This window comes from Leptopilina heterotoma, unplaced genomic scaffold, assembly GCF_015476425.1.
Source record: "Leptopilina heterotoma isolate Lh14 unplaced genomic scaffold, ASM1547642v1 Lhet_343, whole genome shotgun sequence".
Taxonomy (NCBI): Eukaryota; Metazoa; Arthropoda; class Insecta; order Hymenoptera; family Figitidae; genus Leptopilina; species Leptopilina heterotoma.
In genome coordinates, this window is record NW_025111029.1 from 439,092 (window position 1) to 459,272 (window position 20,181).

The 20,181-nt window shown below is 29.2% G+C and overlaps 4 protein-coding genes across 5 annotated transcripts in view; all 4 read left to right on the top strand.

The window, feature by feature from the left end:
* The first annotated feature begins 520 nt into the window (after nt 1-520).
* On the top strand, nt 521-7,184 carry LOC122505135 (putative ankyrin repeat protein RF_0381). Of its 2 annotated transcripts, none has more exons than XM_043616600.1 (2): nt 521-805; nt 4,353-7,184. In XM_043616600.1, the coding sequence occupies exon 2, from the start codon at nt 4,451-4,453 to the stop codon at nt 6,731-6,733; it is 2,283 nt and encodes a 760-aa protein (XP_043472535.1). In that variant the 5' UTR covers nt 521-805; nt 4,353-4,450; the 3' UTR covers nt 6,734-7,184. The 2 variants fall into 2 exon arrangements, with proteins under 2 accessions (XP_043472535.1, XP_043472534.1); XM_043616599.1 differs by having other exon boundaries at nt 521-756.
* A 503-nt stretch (nt 7,185-7,687) lies between these two features.
* LOC122505120 overlaps nt 7,688-20,181 on the top strand; it is a 46,470-nt gene continuing 33,976 nt past the window's right edge. The window contains exons 1-4 of the mRNA XM_043616581.1: nt 7,688-7,838; nt 9,516-10,406; nt 10,468-11,775; nt 16,431-18,662. Of these exons, the coding sequence (XP_043472516.1) occupies nt 9,614-10,406; nt 10,468-11,775; nt 16,431-18,662 (4,333 nt within the window). The 5' untranslated portion in view covers nt 7,688-7,838; nt 9,516-9,613. The remainder of the gene's footprint in view (nt 7,839-9,515; nt 10,407-10,467; nt 11,776-16,430; nt 18,663-20,181) is intronic.
* Nucleotides 10,373-11,920, top strand: LOC122505145. Its single transcript, XM_043616614.1, has one exon. It carries the CDS (start codon nt 10,446-10,448, stop codon nt 11,901-11,903), a length of 1,458 nt encoding a protein of 485 aa, XP_043472549.1. The 5' UTR covers nt 10,373-10,445; the 3' UTR covers nt 11,904-11,920.
* LOC122505134 (putative ankyrin repeat protein RF_0381) lies at nt 15,146-19,151 on the top strand. Its single transcript, XM_043616598.1, has 2 exons — nt 15,146-15,334; nt 16,391-19,151. Exon 2 carries the CDS (start codon nt 16,487-16,489, stop codon nt 18,770-18,772), a length of 2,286 nt encoding a protein of 761 aa, XP_043472533.1. The 5' UTR covers nt 15,146-15,334; nt 16,391-16,486; the 3' UTR covers nt 18,773-19,151.

Sequence of the window (20,181 nt, forward strand, 5' to 3'; positions counted from 1 at the left end):
CGCAATCGTAAGCGTAACCGTTAGAATGAGTTAAAGAAGGATAGGTATATTGTTAATCTTTCTCCAACTCATTCTTACGCTTACGGTTACGATGCGGTTCCGGTTACAGATCTATTCTGCGTTGGCCTCATGGTGCAGTCCCATGCTGAGCAGAAAACAGAATGCAAAGCAGAATTTCAGGCTGAATTCCCATGGCAGCGTTTTGCGTTGCGTTTTGTAACTAGGCAATGAGTATGAGAGAGATAGAGATATATGTTTGCTCTATTTGCACTCATTGTCTAGTTACAAAACGCAACGCAAAACGCTACCATGGGACTCCACCCTCATGAGTGCAAGAGAGCGAGATAGTCAGATATCACTATCCTTTCCACTCTCTCGAAATTCTGCTTTGCATGCTGTCCACAATAGGCTCTATTTATGTTCTAATCGGGCACAGAAGACAGCGAAGACAGAACTCAGCTTCATGGAAAAAAGTTATTGTAGAAAGCTCATTAGAATGTTACTAGGGAGTGGGGGTAAATGTAATGTCAGTGAGGTCAGTGATTGTCGTGATTGTCGAAGTGACAACAAAGAACAAACCGCGGAAGACACAATAATACTGTTCATACTGAAAAATAAATAATAAACGTTGTTTTTTTGTAAAATAAGAAGATTTAAAACGTTCGAAATACTAAATCCGACTATAACTTATTATAAACACGTGTAGTTGTCTTCTTAGTTGCTGACGTTGCTGATAAATCGCTGTGTACTGATGAGGTTAGGACTATTTGTTTATTGTTTACAACTTTACACCGTTTTATTGTTGGTAATAATTGTTCTTTGTTATGTATCTATTGAATGTTTAAAAAGCAAATAATGTGAAATCATCTGGTTTTGACTGTACGTACCGCACTCACTGCCTTTAACGAGTTTTTTGCCCGCCTGTCAATTTGGAGCATTTTTTTACGGAGTGTCTATTTGGCCCGTCAGCGGGCCAAATAAGTTACTTTTATTATTTAGCCCGTCACCCCACTTCCATGCATTTCAAGACGGGCCAAATAAAAAAAGTAGTTTATTTGGCCCGTCAGATAACAAATTAGCTGTAATTAATAACATTAGATTATTATTATTTCTATTTTTACAAATAGATTAATTTAATCACCAGGTACTATTTTTTACATGAATTTGACAGGTAATGTAATAAGAAAATTCTTCTTAAAAATTTTAATAAAATTCATTGAAACGATTCAATTATTTTTAAAAAACATAAACGAATTTTTCACAAAAAAATTAATACTTTGGTAAATAATCAAATTCTCTAAAACTTAATTAGTTAAAATATCTAGTATTTCAAAACAACTTCACGAAAGAATTTAATATTATTAATAAACAAAATTTTGATAAAATTCTACGTGAGAATTTAATTATTTTCATAAATAAATAAATTTTTCGCAAGAGTTCAATTATTTTTATAAATAAAAAAATTATTTTCAGAAATTCAGTTATTTTAAAAAATTTAAATAAAATTCTTCTCAAACATTTAATTATTTTTATAAATATTAAAATTTTTACAGCAATTATAACTTTAAAAAAAGTTATAAAGTCCTTTGGAAAATTTCATAAACAAAATTTTAAGAAATAATTAAATTTAAAAAAATCGCACAAATTCAAGACATTCTCATTTTTTATGAGAATGTAAAAATTGTATTCTTCGGAAATTTTTATTATTGTAAAAATATTTTAATTTTTATATTTTTAAAAAGTTAAATTTTAGAATAATTACAGTTAAAGTGAAAAAAGTGAAATTATTGAAAAAGTAAATAAGTACTTAAATATTTATTTAACTATGAATAAAAATTAGCCTTTTCAAGAAAAGTAATTGAAATTTTTTTTAGTTAAATTCCCATAAATAATTTTAAAAAATGAAATTAACTTTCCAATTAATTGGAAATTTTGTCAAATTTCATTGAATTTTGATTTATATTCGAAAAAATGTTATTGTTTACTTTTAAAAATTATTTTTAAATGTAATTTATAATATTATGTACTATAAATAATTATGTTTATAATTTGCATCTTTACTTTGAGGTTAAAATATACATTACCTTTTAAATTGATGTAAAAAAAATTTATGGTGATTAAATTAATCTATTTGTAGAAATAGTAATAATAATAATAATCTATTGTTATTAATTACAGCTAATTTGTTATCTGACGGGCCAAATAAACTACTTTTTTTATTTGGCCCGTCTTGAAATGCATGGAAGTGGGGTGACGGGCCAAATAATAAAAATAACTTATTTGGCCCGCTGACGGGCCAAATAGACACTCCGATTTTTTTATTAAAATATTCCAGTTGAATTCGTCACTTGACTGGTATTAGCGGAGTATATTCTTGAGTCGGTCAAATTATACGAAACTAAACTTACATTGTATAAAAATATTTTTTAAGAAGCGAAGACGATAGCAAGAACTTATTTGAACACACGCAAAAAAAATGTTTGGTTGGTTCAACAGAAAGTTCGTTTGCTGCAACCGAACTCTCTTGTTAAAATAGGACTGACCGTACACTCGGTTTTTAGTAACCAAACAAATTCGGTTGCATTTAGTTCCGTTGGATTAACCAAACTGACCGTTTCTGAAAACCAAACTCTATTTAAATGTGTTAATTTTTTTGTTTTTGAATTTTGAATTTAAAAATAGGTTTTCTACTTTTTTTACATTATAAAATTTTTTAAAGGTTCTAAAATAAAGAGATTTTTTAGAACACTAAAAAATATAAATTTAATAAAGGTTTAAAAATCTTAAGGCATGGGTAATTTTAGATTTTGAATAATGTTCATTTTTGAAATATGGAATTTCCTCTAAAAACTAATCTAAACTTTTCAACGTTTTTTGTAAATTTTTTGCAACAATTAAAGATTTAAAAAGAAGAAGGAGAAACGCAGAGAACTTTATTTCATTGAAAGTACCAATATTATTATCTTGTTTTATATCTCGTTAAAATTTTAAATTTTATTTTACTTACTTTAGAATTATATTTATAATTTATAAAGTTGAAATTATGTATACTTAGCGTTGTTATATGATTATAAGTTATATGATTCGCAAGTCAAAATATATATTAGTAATAATATAAGGAAACATGAAAATTAATTATTAAATAAATTTATTTCGTAGCAGTATAAGCATGTAAAAAGTGCCCCCTCCTGGATTAGGTCCATATTTAGGGAATAATTTTGACCTGTTATGAAACTCATTTTTACCAAGTTTCAATTCGAAAAAAAATTTTGTTTAACGATTTTTTTGAAAAATTCAAAAAAATTTAATTTTCTCCAAAATATGGCTGAACCCATTTTCTTGAAAAAATTTTTTTTGCACAATACAATATGAACAGTTGATAAAAAAATTGTCGACCAAATTCTTACAAAGAAAATCAGTAAAAAGACAGTAAAAAAAATTTTTTTTTTAAACATTTTTTTGGACAAAATTTTTTTTTTTGCACCACTGCACCGACATTTTTTTCTATAAAATAATTATCATTTCAAAAGTAACATAATTTTTGCAAGATGATTGAAAAGGTACTTCATACTTTAAAAAATAAAAAAACCGATTTTTGGCCCCTAAATAGTACCTACAGTTTTCTATATGAACGAGAGGCTAACATTTTTTTAAATTAAATTATTAATAATTAAATTAAATTTCTAAAAAAGCTAATAATATATGCCTATTTATTGTAAATATTGATTTTTTAATCAACTTTTCAAAAAAATTTACAAAAAAGTAAAGCTATCACTGGAAATTAATGATACATAACTGAAAATTTTAATAATTTATACAATGATTGCAGCAATCGACAAATTTGACAAAAAAAATTTTTTTAATAAAATTGTTTTAGAAATTTTTTTAACTTAAGCATATTTTTTAAAAATTGGAGAAAAAGTTTGAAATTTACATAGGTGGATCATTCAAGTTTTATCTTTAATTTAAGACCAAAAGAGTTTAAAAATCTTATTCGGTTCGTGAGATATATCATTATAAACGTCCGAGCATGTTTTTTGACAATATACTTTTCCAAAGTCCATTTAATCAGCAGTTGTTTATAATCTCCACTCATATTAATATTCTGCTGACTCCACTGACAGATTGAAATTTAAAAACATACATGAAGTAATGTTTTTAAAGTAACAAATGAATGAGTTTGGTTACCATAACCGAAACATTTTGATTTTTGCAACCGAACAAGTTCGGTTGAGACAACCTGCCCTTTGTTTCAATTAACCGAACTTTTTGTAACCAAACCCAGATTGGTCAATTTTACTGGACCATTTTTTTGCGTGCAATTAATTAAAATTTTATAATTTTTGTTCCAGAATACAGAATTTGTGCAATACTTCCCGTTTTAGATTGTAAATCACAGTCAAAACGACAGTGGGCTACGGATTTGGATCTAATTCTTAAATTTGTTGCCATGGATAGTTCGTCGAATGATTACAACGATACTTCTGACTACAATGAACTGTTCCTCGCAGTCCACAATGGAGAGTTACATCGTGCTTTCTCTCTGTTCGATAGATATTCGATAACAGAAACGATACGTGGCAAGTCGTTGCTGCATGTGGCGATTGCAAGAGGACATTCAGAGATTGCAAAAATGTTTATCCTTAAGCGAGACAGATATGGCAATACACCGCTGCATTTGGCGATAAGAGAAGACCAGCCTGAGTTGTTCAATCTTCTTTTGAAGGAAAGTCACCTGTTGAACGCAAGGAATTTTGGGAATAAAAGTCCACTACACTTTGCAGCTTCTTATGATTACCCTGAATTTGCAAAGCCACTTCTAGACAATGGCGCCACTGTTGAGGTAAAAGATAAAGAGGGAAATACTCCACTTTATGTTGCACTGGCGAATGAAAGCCTTCAGGTGGCAGAAGTTCTTTTTGAACATGGTGCAGTTTTGAGTGACAACGATTTGACAAATATGGAATCTCTTCGTAACGCAGTTTGGAGAGGAAATTTAGAATTGGTACAGTTGCTCATGGTGAATGGATGCAGCAGAGTCGATATTCCAAAAATTGGTAATTCTGCTCTTATACTTGCAGCAACGTCCGGTCGTTTGGACATTTTAGAATGTCTCATGAAGAAAGGCGAAAAAAGTAGTGAAACGATTAATAAAGATGAACTCCACTTGTTTAAAACAAGTATAGAGAATTATCGCTCGAATATTTTAAAGTATTTAGTAGACATTGGTGTGAAGACAGAAACAGTAGATGACATATTTTATGACGTAATTAATTTGAAACGTTATGACATGTGGGAGTATTTAGTAAAATTGTTGTCGACAATCTATGCAAAAGCGCATTGTAAAGAGAAGCAGCTTCATTTTTCGGTGCGAGCGGGTCAACCGGAAGTTGTTAAGGCAATTGTAAACGAACCAACTAACGAATATGAATCCGACCCTTTTGCTAAAAAATTGGCAGTTTACATCGCTGTTGAAACTGGCAACGAAGAAATATTAGAAACTCTATTAAACGCCGGTTATCCCGTCGATAGCTTATTTAAGGTAATAACTCCTCTTCACGTTGCAGCAACACTCGAGCACCCGAGACTAGTGAAACTGCTCTTGAAGGCAGGAGCTGATGTTAATTTACAAACTGAACATGGTCTCACCCCATTACACTTCGCAGCAACTTTAGCGCAGCCAGCAGTAGTTAAATTTCTCCTAGAAAACGGTGCTGATCCTTCTAAAACCTGCAATTTCAAAGGATCACCATTATCAATGTCCTTGAACATGTTTTCAGAAATATTTCGGGGAAGGAATATTACTACTTCAACGTTTGAGAAATTAGTAAAAATTACAAAGATGTTGATTCCACATTTGAAAAGTGAAGAATGTAAGGGCTTATTTCACTATGCAATTAAAATAAGAGTGTTAACTAGTAATGAGAAAAATGATTCAAATCTATTATTACACTATAATCATTTTGAATTTCGGCCTGAAATCGTTAGATGCATATGTGCCTACCTAAGTGATGAAGACATTAAACTTTGTTCTAATAGATTTTTAAATATTATTCATTCTTTAAAACCTACACCAGCATTGCTACAACTTTTGATGGAATATGATGATTCGACATCATGTTTTGATATAGAAATAGACAATTTCTATGTAAGTGACAAGAGCAAATTTCTTTTGATAGGTTACTCTAAAAACGTTAATGATCTTTTGAATATTAAAGCGGAAAATTTCTCGTCTCATTATAATGATGAAGATAACAAAAGGGAAAGAACGAATTGTTTTAAGTTGATAGTAGCGCGATTAATATTGTTGACCGAAGACTGTCATCCAGGTGTGTTAGAATTTTGTCAAAAGAACAATCTCACTGATTGGAGAATAGAATGTATAAGGCAGAGAGATATTATGCAAAAGACGAAAATTGACATTGATTTAAACGTCACTTTCTACGATGCCTTAACCCGACCAGTTAATAAACTGGCCATGTACGCAAACAACAAGAATTTTGTGAAGACAGTTGATTATTCTCAAGCAGAATTTCCAGCGTATGCTGAGTTTATAAAAGCGAATGTCGAACTGGCAGAAACTAGAAGAACATTTATAACCGAATGTGTTTGTTTAATGTTTAGTGTGATTAAACAAAATCATAAAATCCAAATTTCAAATGCTGATATTTATCAAATTTTTCAGTATCTTTCAGTTGTAGATTTGCGAAGATTTTCAACAGCTTGTTCCTAAAATGTAAATAATCCTGAATTATAAGGCAAATATTTTTGTATGTATAATTTGTTATGTTTCTTTTTCACGATAAAGAAATTGTCATTTAAGTTCAATGAAAAGTAATTAAAACTCTAATAATTATTATTATATTAAGTTGATTATAAAGTTTAAATACATAGATGTATTAAGTAATTACATTTCTAAGCTTCAAACCATTTTTTGTACAACGGCATAAAATCATTAACACATTAAACAATATTTTGAAAATTTTGTTAAAAATGTTGCAGTGATGTGATATTAAAATAAAAACTACATGAATCACTAAAAGTTTTGCTAATTTTGAGTCAATGGACAAGTTTTTCTTAATTCATCAGGTACAATTTCTGATTGCTTTAACGCATTGGAAAGGATAATCTTCTGGATTTGAAAATGATTATAGACTGGAAGTAAAAGATTATAGTATGTACATAAATATTTAAAAATTAAAACGCATTTGAATTAATTGTAGAATTTGATACAGTCAGACAAATATTGAGTTGATTATCAATTAACAGTAAGAAATTTTTTTTGTCAATTTCATTACTTATTACTTTTTTCAAGAAAATAAAATATGAAGTATACCTGATATTCTTTTAAAATACTCAATTTTGCATGTACACTTGATTACATTGAATAAGAATTTTGAACTCACCTTTAAAGGGGAAAAAAGTTATTGTAGAAAGTTCATTAGAATGTCACTGAGGAGTGGGGGTGAATGTAATGTCAGATTGTCGGAGTGACAACAAAGAACGACAAAGAACAAACCGCGGAAGACACAATAATACTGTTCTTACTGAGAAATAAATTATAAACGTTGTTTTTTTGTACAAATATGAAGATTCAAAACGTTCGAAATATTAATTCCGACTATAACTTATTATAAACACGTGTTTCTTAGTTGCTGAGAAATCGATGTGTATTGATGAGGTTAGGACTATTTCTTTACAACTTTACATTGTTTTTCTATTGTTGGCAATTGCTCTTTGCAATGTATATCATCTATTGATTGAATGTTTAAAAAAAGTAAATGATGTTAAATCATTTGCTTTTGCCTGCGTGTCGCACTCTTCGTCTTCAACTTAAGGTGAGTTTTCTGCTCACCTATAGAAATCGTTTACTCCTTATAGGACAAGTTTCTTTTTGTGAATTCATAATATTACGTTCTCAAGAAAAGTTAAGGCGGTCATAAAAATTGCTATAACTTTTTTTATTTTTCATATTTCTGCAAAAATGTTTAGGAAAGTAATTTTATGAAAATAAGGAAAATTTTAAAGCAAAAAAAAATTGATTTTTTTGAATTCTTTGATTTAATAATAAAGTGCAAAACTGATAAAATGTAATTTTTGACTAAGAATTATAAGAAAAAGGGCCCAAGATAAACATTGTTTCGATTTTATTTTCAAAAAGAGAATAATTTATATATTTTAAACTCAGAAAATTTAAGTTTATAGAACATTTTTATACACATCAAATTTATCACAATGAACTTGTTAATAAAATAAATGCGGTCATGATTTAAAAACTTAAGCATTAAAAAATATTAGACTGAATTCATTTTAAAACAGACAGACTTGATTTATTGGTCGGGTCTGAAAATCAATTTCATCCTCAAAATATTTTTTTTAAAGAATTTTAGACGACACGTATTTTTTCATTGTCCTGAAATTTTTTTTAAAGTTCTAAGAATATTACACTGTTAAAAATCGGACTCCAACTTAACACCGAAAGATTGATAATTATAAACTTTCAATCTCAAAAAGTGTGAATACTTTCATTTGATTGTATTTACTAAAAGGTTGAAACCGCAATAAAATGCAAGAATTCACACTTTGCGATATTGAAATAACATTATTTCAATCTTTTTGGTGTAAAGTTGGAATCAGATTTTTAACAGTGTAATTTTGAGTGATTATTGATAAAATTTTTGAACAAAATGTAGATTATTTATCATATACTTGAGCGAAATTTACATTTTGCTTAAAAATAGCTCATTAAGCACGATTTAAATTGTAAATTTGCATTTACTTTTTTTATAATAATAGTTTCAAACACATTAAAAATTTTTTAACAAACAATTTTTAATTATCTTATATTTTTTTATAAATAAAATTGTTCCTTAAAAAGCATTGTTACAATTTTAATTAGCAATACAGAATATAAACTAATTTAAAAATTTGTTTATCAGGGAAAATGAAAAATTAGTCTGGAAAAGTCAGGAAATTCTGAAAATTAAATTTCCCAGCCACTCTATTATTATTAATTTTATAATTTAAATAATATTAAAAAAACGAATTACTTAAAAATAATTATTAAAAAAATAGTATAAAAAATGTGATTGTTTTGATTTTTTTGTAAAAATCATGATTTTTATCAGACCAGAAATTTTGCTTCTTCAATTATTTATTTTTAATTACTTATAAAAGGGCAAAGTTTTAGTAGTGCCCAATCGTACAAAGTACTAAGAGTAAAACTAAAAAGTTAACATTAAGTGGCCGCATAACAAAAACTATTATTAGTATTATAATTTGTATCTAAATGAAAAAATGTCAAAATTACAAAATAAAACCCAGTTCTGATGAAAAAAAGACGTGTTGATATGCAAGTTTAAAAGAGTTCTTTTTCAACCCAATTAAATTCGCTACTTGGGTCAAATTATTTGAACTCATACTTTTCAATTGTATAAAAATATTTTTTAAATAATGAGGACGATAATAAGAATTTATTTAAATAACTAATTAAAATTTTATAATTTTTGTTACAGAATAAAGAATTTATGCAATACTTACCATTTGAGATTGTAAATCGCCGTCAAAGCGAAAGTGGGCTTCGCATTCGGATCTAAATCTTCAATTTGTTGCCATGGATACTTCAAATGATTACGCCGACACTTCTGGTTATAATGAATTGTTTCTCGCAGTCCACCATGGAGACTTAAATCTTGTTGATTCTCTACTCGAGAAATATTCTTCGACGGAAACGATACGTGGCCGGACATTGCTGCATGTGGCGGCTGCAAGAGGACATGCAGCGATTGCTAAACTATTCATCCCTAAGCGAGACGGAATTAGAGATACACCTCTGCATCTGGCGATTAGAGAAAACCATCCTGAGGTATTCAAACTTCTTTTAGAAGAGACTAACTTGAACGCAAAAAATCTTCGGGATGAAAGACCTCTTCACTATGCAGTTTTGTTTAATCGTCCTGAATTCGTAAAAAAACTTATAGATAATGGCGCGATTATTGAGGAAAAAAATAATGAGGGTAAAACACCTCTTTATGTTTCATTGGCGAAAGGAAACGTTCAAATTGCCGAAATTCTTTTTAAACATGGTGCAGTTTTGAGTGATAACGATTTGACATATATGGGACCTCTTCGTACAGCAGTTGCAAATGGGAATTTTGAAATGGTAAAACTTCTCATGATGAACGGATGCAGCACAGTCGATATTCCAACATTCAGTGATTCTCCTCTTAAACTTGCAGCATCGTGTGGTCGTTTAGAAATTCTAAAATATCTCATGAAAAATGGCGTAAAAAGCAGTGAAACGATTAATAAGGACGAACTCGGCTTGTTTGCAACATGTATAAAGTGTTTCAATTTGAATATTATTAAATATTTAGTGGACGTAGGTGTGAAGACTAACATTAGATGTTATATTTAGTAATATAATTTATTGGAGCCGCCTTGAAATGTGGGAATGTTTAATAAAAGTCGTGTCGAAAATAAATGCAAATACGCATTTTAGAGAGACACAGCTTCACTTCTCTATTCGAACGGGTCAATTGGAAACTGTCAAAGCAATTGCAAACGATCCGACAAACGAGTATCAATCGAACGCTTTCGCTAAAAAATTAGCCGTCTACATTGCTGTTGAAAGTGACAACGATGAGATATTAGAAATTCTTTTAAAAGCAGGTTATCCTGTTGATAGTTTGTTCGAAATTACAAGTCCCCTTCACCTTGCAGCAACATTCGAGCACACGAGATTAGTGAAGCTTCTCCTAAAAGCTGGAGCTGACGTTAATTTACAAACTGAGCACGGTCTCACTCCTTTACACTTCGCAGCAACTGCAGCGCAGCCAGCTGTAGTTAAGTTTCTCCTAGAAAATGGTGCTGATCCTTCGAAAACCTGTAAATACAGAGGGTCACCACTATCAATGTCTTTCAACATGTTTTCACGCTTATTTCGTGGAAGGAGTATTTCTGCTTTAACGTTTGAAAAATTGGTAAAAGTAACAGAAATTTTGATTCCACGTTTGAAAAGTAAACAATCTGAGGAGTTATTTTCCGATGCAGTTCAAATAAGAGTGTCAACTAGTAATAAAAAAAATTATTCAAATTTGGAGTCAGATGTGCTAATCTTAGACGATGATAATTTTGAATTTCGGCCTCAAATCGTTAGATGCATATTTAATTATCTAAGTGATGAAAAAATTAAACGTCTTTCTGAGGAAGAATTCAATAGTGACTGTCCATCAGGTCATACACCAGAATCGCTACAACTTTTGATGGAATATAATGACTCGAAATCCTGTTTCGATATAGAAATAAACGATTACGATGTAAATTACAAGAGCAAATTGCTTTTGATAGGTTACTCTAAGAACATTGCTGATCTTTTGAGTATTAATGCGGATTTTTTTTCGTCTAATTTTGATGATGAAGATAACAAAGAGGATATAACGGATTGTTTTAAGTTGGTAGTAGCGCGATTAATATTGTTGACCGAAGACTGTCATCCAGGTGTGATAGAATTTTGTCAAAAGAACAATCTCACTGATTGGAGAGTAGAATGTATAAGGCAGAGAGATATTATGCGAAAGACAAAAATTGATATTGATTTAAACGTCACTTTCTACGATGTCTTAACCCGACCAGTTAATAAACTGGCCATGTACGCAAACAACAAGAATTTTGTGAAGACAGTTGATTATTCTCAAGCAGAATTTCCAGCGTATGCTGAGTTTATAAAAGCAAATGTCGAACTGGCAGAAACTAGAAAAACATTTATAACCGAATGTGTTTGTTTAATGTTTAGTGTGATTAAACAAAATCATAAAATCCAAATTTCAAATGCTGATATTTATCCAATTTTTCAGTATCTTTCAGTTGTAGATTTGCGAAGATTTTCAACAGCTTGTTCCTAAAATGTAAATAATCCTGAATTATAAGGCAAATATTTTTGTATGTATAATTTATTATATGTGTCTTTTTTATGATAAAGAAATTGTCTTCTAAGTCCAATGAATGTTATGAATGTAATGAAAAGTAATTTAAATTCTTTAATAATTATAATTAATATTTAGTTGAGTATAGAGTTTCAATACACAGATGTAAACTGTGATTACATTGTTAAGTTCTAAGCTTTGAACTATTTTTTGTACGTCGGCATAATATCATTAACAAATTAAATGATATTTTGAACATTTTGTTAAAAATGCCAAAGTGATGTGATATTAAAATAAAAATTATTTTTCTTATTTTTTAAGGCTCTCAGTGAGGCCTTTGAACACTATGATAATCTGTAAATATAATATTATGTTTCGTAAAAATATATGTTTGAAATCTTATAACTATTTGGGTTTATACTTACGAAAAGCACACATAGCTCCTATTGTTCTAAGACTTTTTGTATATATATTTCTGTTTTGATGCATTTATTACGAAAATAATAATGAAAATTGAGACAAATTTTATTTTCATTTAAAAAAACATAAAAAAACAAAAAATCGTGATATATTTTAAGTTTAATTTGTGAAATAGAACCTGTTTCTATAAATTTTCACTCTAAATTTGAATCTCTGAAAGTTTCACTAATTTTTGAATTTGCATTGGAAAGGGAAATCTTCTGGATGTGATTCCCAACTCAATATTCTATGAAGAATCCTTTATGACATCCTTTTATTGTTCCCTACATACGATCCTGCAAAGAATTACGAAAAAGATAAATTTACAGTATATAATAAATAAATCTAAATTCAAATTACTGGGATTATAACTAAATCAATCAGTATAGAGTTACCAGATGATGTTTATTACGAAAAGTAGCACATGATGCAAAAGAGAGGATATATTTTTATAAATAATACAATAAACAACTTCAACACTTTCCTGCAATAAAATCAAATTCAGATGTTCAGAAGTGATCATTTTTAAAAATAATACGCTGTAATTAACGCACTTACCCTACAATCCCTATGTTACATCCCGAGCAGAAGGCGAGTTTGATAGGTTAGGTTAAAGAATTTTGGAGGAATGGTAGGCTGATTATGGTCAAGTTGGTAAAGCTTGACCTTTATTTTTAAGTAGGATCGTTTGCACTTGTCAAAACTACGGGTTTTGAGTTACAACAACAATAAATATTCCCTTTTTAACAATTTATTTAAATATTCAAGAGTATGTTTACAAAATTATACAATGTTACTTACTTTTAGTTTACAGATTAGTCGTAGATTCAAAATTGAAGCGCTGGTCGATATAAGTTTGGTTTTCAAGATGTTGTTTCAATTGAATGAAACTGAGAAAGTTTGTTATGTTACACTTATGTAACTTTCACAACTTTAGAGTTTTTGCGTTTGTTTCAAGAGTTAGTACCGTTTCTAAGTGTTACTTATCGTCACTTGCACCTAATTATGGAAAGAAACTTGTTTCTAAGTGTGAGAAAAGCAACTTGCACAATAATTGAGTACAATTCGGTCTGCAATTGCCAATTAAAGAAAGAATTGGTGAAAAACTACAATTAATGAAACTTGACACGCAAAATACGACAGTTAATACATTAAAATTATTGATTCTAAGTGTCAAATTGCTTTTCTTGCACCTTTTACGGAAAGAAACTTGTTTCTAAGTGAATAACAAAATTGACTTGCACAATAACCGAGTACAACTCGAACTGCAGTTGCCGATTAAAGAAAGAATACAATAAATAATGAAAAACTGAAGGGTCGCTCTACAATGACTACTGGTCTTATAAACCGCACCGGAACTTTTGACAATTTGTGTTAAAAAGCTTTGCCTTATATACTATAAAATTATTAAAAAGTGGGAGAGTTTGTAGACAATTATGGGGGTAAAAGGTGTCAATTCTTTAGAATAATACTTATTCATTATAATTCTATTTATAATTGAGAAAAGAAGAAAGAATGCGATTTCGACAAATGATCTAAATATCTACCTCAATTATGGAAAAAGTGAAGCTAGAGTTACAAGAAGTGATTCACAGAACTCGGGTTGCGTAATGAGGTCATAGCGGCTGAGTGCGAGCTTGCGTGAGTCACTCCTTGACTCAACGCATTGTTTCTTATTTTTGTCAATTTCTATCTCTGGTTTTGTTTTTTAATCATTATTCTAATATGTAGGACGAAGTATAGAATTTCAGTTATAACTTCTATCTCAATTTCGGAATATTAAATGCTTTTATCGTGTTTATTATATGTTATAAAAATAGTTACATCGCAGTTACATAAACAGTTTCTTAAAAATGTACCTGGGATGTAACACCCTACAATAAATTTTAGATATTTGTAAAATCATACGAAATATTCTAAATTTAATTATATTTTAAACTTATAATTATTGTTTTTATTTAAATTAAAAAAATGGTTGGTACGGTTGGTAGATAATTGTTGTTCTTTTCCGCTTTCGGTCGATGTATTCTGCTCACATGTGATCGCACCCTTAATTTGACGTTTTGTTCCCAGTTCACACCTCACTTTTCTCGTTGAAAAATGAGGGAAGATTTGAATACCTATTAAAATTCAAATCTTCCCTCATTTTTCAACGGGAAAAGTGAGGTGTGAACGATCTTCTGCCTGCGCAGGCAGGCAGAGCTGTGAGTGCTCCATTATACCCTACAATAAATTTTAGATATTTGAAATCGTATGAAAAATTACAAATTCTAAATTTTATTATTTTAAACTTTCAATGCTTAAATTAAAAAAATGTTTGATCTTAAATTTTTAGTCACACGCATAACAATATTTAGAACTCGTGTATTGTTAAAGTTAGGTTAAAGTAAAGGAATTGCCGTGGGAATTGCAATATAAACGCAATTCCCATATTTTTCCGCAAATTTTTTTTCTACCGATGGCGGTGTAATTGCACCTTTAGGGTGGAGTCCCATGGCACCGTTTTGCGTTGCGTTTTGTAACTAGGCCATGAGTGTGAGAGAAATTGAGATATATGTTGGCTATATTTGCACTCATGGCCTAGTTAAAAAACGCAACGCGAAACGATCCCATGGGACTCCAGCCTTAGGCGTTGTTTACATGCTTGTAGAAACAGCATTATTTTGAGGCTTTGTTTCACAGCCGAAGTTTCCACTCTATTGCAATTAATACTTTTATGTTTATAAATGTTGTCAACTGTGTCTTGATCGTCTTGCCGTCTTGATTTACAAATAATATTCTATAAATTGTAATTATAATTATATATGTATAGTATATAAAATATAAATAAAAGTTAAAAAGTCTTGGTTTCTGCAATCTAAACGTTGTAAAATGCCATTATTATTTTAATATTTCGTCACAAAAAATCGTCGAGTTTATGAAAGCGATATGTTGATATTGCATTAATCATGGTTAGTACTTTTAATAGAAACTAATTTAATTATGTATTTATTTATTTGTTTCTCGGTTTTTTTTAAATATATCGACAAGTAAAATTTAACAATATCACAAAAACTTGAACCGTTGTATTTTCTGACATTTTTACACTGCCCATTTTTAATGCATGTATGGGAATAAATATTACGAATAAAAAAAAAATACTCTTCACTTTTCTTGAAAATTTCACGAATTCTGACCCATGTAATTCTGTAATTCTTCAATGCGCAGAGTCTCTGAGATATTGAGTCTTATTCGAAGTCATTAAAAAACCATTTGAAAATTTTTAACATGAAAATCGAACTTTTCTGAAAAAAATATAGTTTTTCTCATATATCTTCAATTCTTGAATAAAAATTTTCCGAATAGAAATTACTATTTATACATAATATTAAGAAACAATTTTTGTCTACATTTCATAATTACATCGTTTCCTCCTCAAGATTTTTATTTTAGGAATACATATTACAAATAAACATCATTGACAATCATTGTTACATATAATTTATAATATCAAAAAACCACAAAATATCTTTTTTTTATGAAAATTTCTAATTAATTAAATTAAATTTGTCCGGATAATCGAAAATCCGAATATATACCTATATATTTAAGTTCAATTTATAAAATATTATTTTTATATTATGTTTAAAATATTAAAACGTTTATAATTAAATATAGAAAAACGTTAAAATTTTAAAATATACATATTTTGAATAAAAAAGTAAAAGTTAAAATTATTAAATTAATTATAATATCTTTCTAAAATATTAAATAATTCTATTATTTAGTTTTAATTAAATGAATAAATCATATTCAAAAAAATAAGTATTTCATTGCTATTTTATATTTTCTTTTTGTATACGATTAAAAATTATTTATTACATATTGGACCCTTAATTAAGTGTTTAAAATAATTAATTAGGTAATTAAATTTTAATTTAATTAGTAATACCAAAATCCTTCCTCTATGAAGAAGCAATAAGAATTTATTTAAATAAGTGATACAGACTTTTTTATTTTTATTACAGAATATTTAATTGGAGCTGTTTCTCCTATTCGGGATTGTAGATTACTATCAAAGCTGCAGTAAAGTTCACAGGGATTTAATTCTTCAATTTGTTGCCATGGATATTTCGAATGATTACAACGATACTTCTGGCTACAATGAGTTGTTCCTCGCAGTCCACAATGGAGACTTAAATCTTGTTCACTCTCTACTCGAGAAATATTCGGCGACGGAAACGATACGTGGCAGGACGTTGCTGCATGTGGCGGCTGCAGGAGGACATGCTGAGATAGCTACACTGCTCACCACCAAGCGGGACGAAACAGGAAACACACCTCTGCACCTAGCGATAATGAGGAACCAACCTCAGGTTTTCAATCTTCTTTTAGAGGAGACTAACTTGAACGCTAGAAATCTTAAGGACGAAAGACCTCTTCACTATGCAGCTTTGTATAATCACTCTGAATTTGCAAAGACACTTCTAGATAATGGCGCCTCTATTGAGGTAAAAGATAAAGAGGGAAAAACGCCACTTTATGTTGCATTGGCCAAAGGAAACGTTCAAATGTCAGAAATCCTTTTTAAACACGGTGCAGTTTTGACTGACAACGATTTGATATACATGGGACCTCTTCGTAACGCAGTTAGGAGAGGAAATTTCGAAATGGTAAAGCTGCTCATGGCGAACGGATGTCGCACAGTCGATATTCCAACGTTTGATGGTTCTGCTCTTAAATTCGCAGTATCGTGTGGTCATTTGAACATTTTGCAATATCTCATAAAGAATGGCGAGAAAAGTAGTGAAACGATTAATAAAGATGAACTCCACTTGTTTAAAACAAGTATACAGATGAAGCGCTTAGATATTTTGAAATATTTAGTAGACATAGGTTTGAAGACAAAAACAGTGAGTAATACATTTTTTGACATAATTAAGCATCGACGCTATGAAACTTGGGAATATTTATTAAAACATCTATCGAAAATTAATGCAACAACGTATTTTAGAGAGAAGCAGCTTCATTTTTCAGTGCGAATGAACCAAGTGGAAACTATTAAAGCAACTGTTAAGGAACTTAAAATACCACTGTATCAATTCATTCCTTTCAATAGAAAATTGGCCGTTTACATTGCTGCCGAAACTGGGAATGAAGAAATATTAGAAATACTTTTAAACGCTGGTTATCCCATTGACAGTGTTTTTAAATTCATAACTCCTCTCCACGTTGCAGCTACTTTTGAGCACCCGAGATTAGTAAAATTACTTCTGAAAGCAGGAGCTGATGTTAATCTGCAAACTGAAGATGGTCTCACTCCACTACATTTTGCAGCAATGTCGGTGCAACCAGCTGTCGTGAAATTCCTCCTAGAAAATGGTGCTGATTCTTGTAAAACCTGTGGTTGCTATAAAGAACCACCATTTGGATCAGCTGTAGCCATGTTTGGGACAAATTTATCTTCTAGAAGCATTCCTGTTGTTATGTTTGAGAGACTGATAAAAATTACGAAAATGTTAACTACCTCTACGAATGTTGAAGAAATCGATAGGTTATATTTAGCGGCAGTTACAATAAGGGTGCTAAACATCAACAATTTAAATCAAGAGACAAATAAAGTAACATGGGCCGATTATTCTGAATTTCGTCCTGAAATTATTAAATGTATGTCTAGTTATATAAGTGATGAATCATTGAAAATTAATTGTGAGATGGTCTTTAATGAGTCTCCATCAGGTCTTACGCCAGAATTGATGCAACTTATGATGGATTATGATGATTCAAAATCATGTTGTACTATCGAAATAAACGATCCGGATGTAAGTTATAAATGCAAATTGCTTATGATTGGTTACTCTAAAAATATTGATAATCTTTTGAGTATCAATAAAGTTGAAGATTTCATATTTGATATTGGTTACAAATTCGTCAAAAAGGATAGAACAGAATTGGTAAACTTGATTGTAGCGCGTTTGGTATTGTTGACCGAAGACGGTCATCCTGGTGTCTTGAAATATTGTCTGGACAATGATGTCAATGCTTTGCTAGAGAAGTGCTTGAAAGAGAAGGTGGACATGCAAAAGGCGAAAGTTAATGAAAATATGATCGTTACTTTCTACGACGTATTAACGAAATCGACTAATGAAGTTGCAATGTACGCGAGCAACTGTGACTTTTTAAAAGCAATCGAATCTTCTGATACAACATTTCCGGTGTATGCTGATTTTTTAAAGACAAGTGTCGAAGTTGCAGAGAAAAGAAAAGAGTTCATCAACGAGTGCACTACCTTAATGTTTAGTTTGGTTCAAAAATGTCACAAAATTCGAATTTCTCGAGCTGACATCGGACATATTTTTCAGTATCTCTCTATTATAGATTTGCGGAGATTTTCAGCAGTTTGTTCCTAAAATGTAATTTTTATACCGAATTAACGGAAATATTTTTTATGTATAATTTGTTAAGCGTCTTTCTTCCACGATGAAGAATATACAGAAGAATGTCTTCAGAATGTACAAAATCAAAAGAAGTTAAAACTTTTGTTCCCAAGAATGTACTGAATAGTTATTCAAGCTTTAATAATAATTATTCAATTTAAGTTGATTGTCGAGTTCAAATTTATAGACATAAATTACGATTACACAGATAACTAAGCTTTGAGCTTTGAAACAATATTTTTTGATGTCGATACATTAATACTAACGAACTAATCGCTTATTTAAAATTTTGTTTAACAAATTTTAGCAATGTGACAAACAAAAAATGTTTTTTTTTTGTTAACCCTCAGAGATGTGTTTATTCCTATAAACTGTGAGAATCTGTAAATACTACGTTTCATAAAATATGAAAATTTAATACATACATTCTTTTCTATTTGTCAGTAATTTATTTTCCTGTAATTTCCAATATCTTTCTAATTTCGGGTTACGAAACTCATAAAATTTTTTATAACTACGTCATTTTTCAGTTTTCAGAAATTTTAAACTTATTATCATAAATTTTAAATAGCAAATTAAAAGAACCTTTAAATTTAGACATTTTTAGAAATTTTTACAAATCTTATTTTTTAATTTCTTTTTGTTGTTAAAAGTAACAAAATACTATGTTTCAAATGCAAATATTAATAAATGAAAGATAAATAAAGTTTTGAATGTTCAAATGAGTGAAATATTTTTTTCAATTTCAATATTTTTAAAAATATTGAAAATTACGTTACCTAGAAAAATTTAGAAATTATTTTATTTTACAAAATTTTTGAGTTAATAAGCAAACTTTTTAAAAAATTTTAAAGTTGACACTTTTCTTAAAAGAATGTTATTCTCGTTATTCTTATATATATTTTAACATTTATAATTTCGAATCTGAAACAATTTAATTCTTGCAGAAAATTTTATTAAAATTAATTAAAAGAATTGAATTATTGTTTATCGAAATTTGTGAAAATAATTCAAAAACCTTTCGAGGAATTTTATTGGAATTTTCAAAAAAAATTAAATTCTATTAAGAATTTGTATTAAAATTCTAATGAAAATAATTATAAATCCCTCCGAAGAATTTGATAACTTTATGAAAATAATTCAATACTTGTGACGAATTTTATTAAATTGTTTGAAAATAATTGAATTGTTTCGAAGATTTTCATTAAAACTTTTAAAATAAATTAAATTCTTGCAAGAAATTCAATTAATAATGTATTGAAATTAATTTTTTCGACATTTTTTAAATAATTAAATTCTTTTGAGAAATTTTATTGAAATTTTATTTAAAATAATTGAATTAATTTATGAAACTAATGTCTAAATAGAAAATAATAATAAAA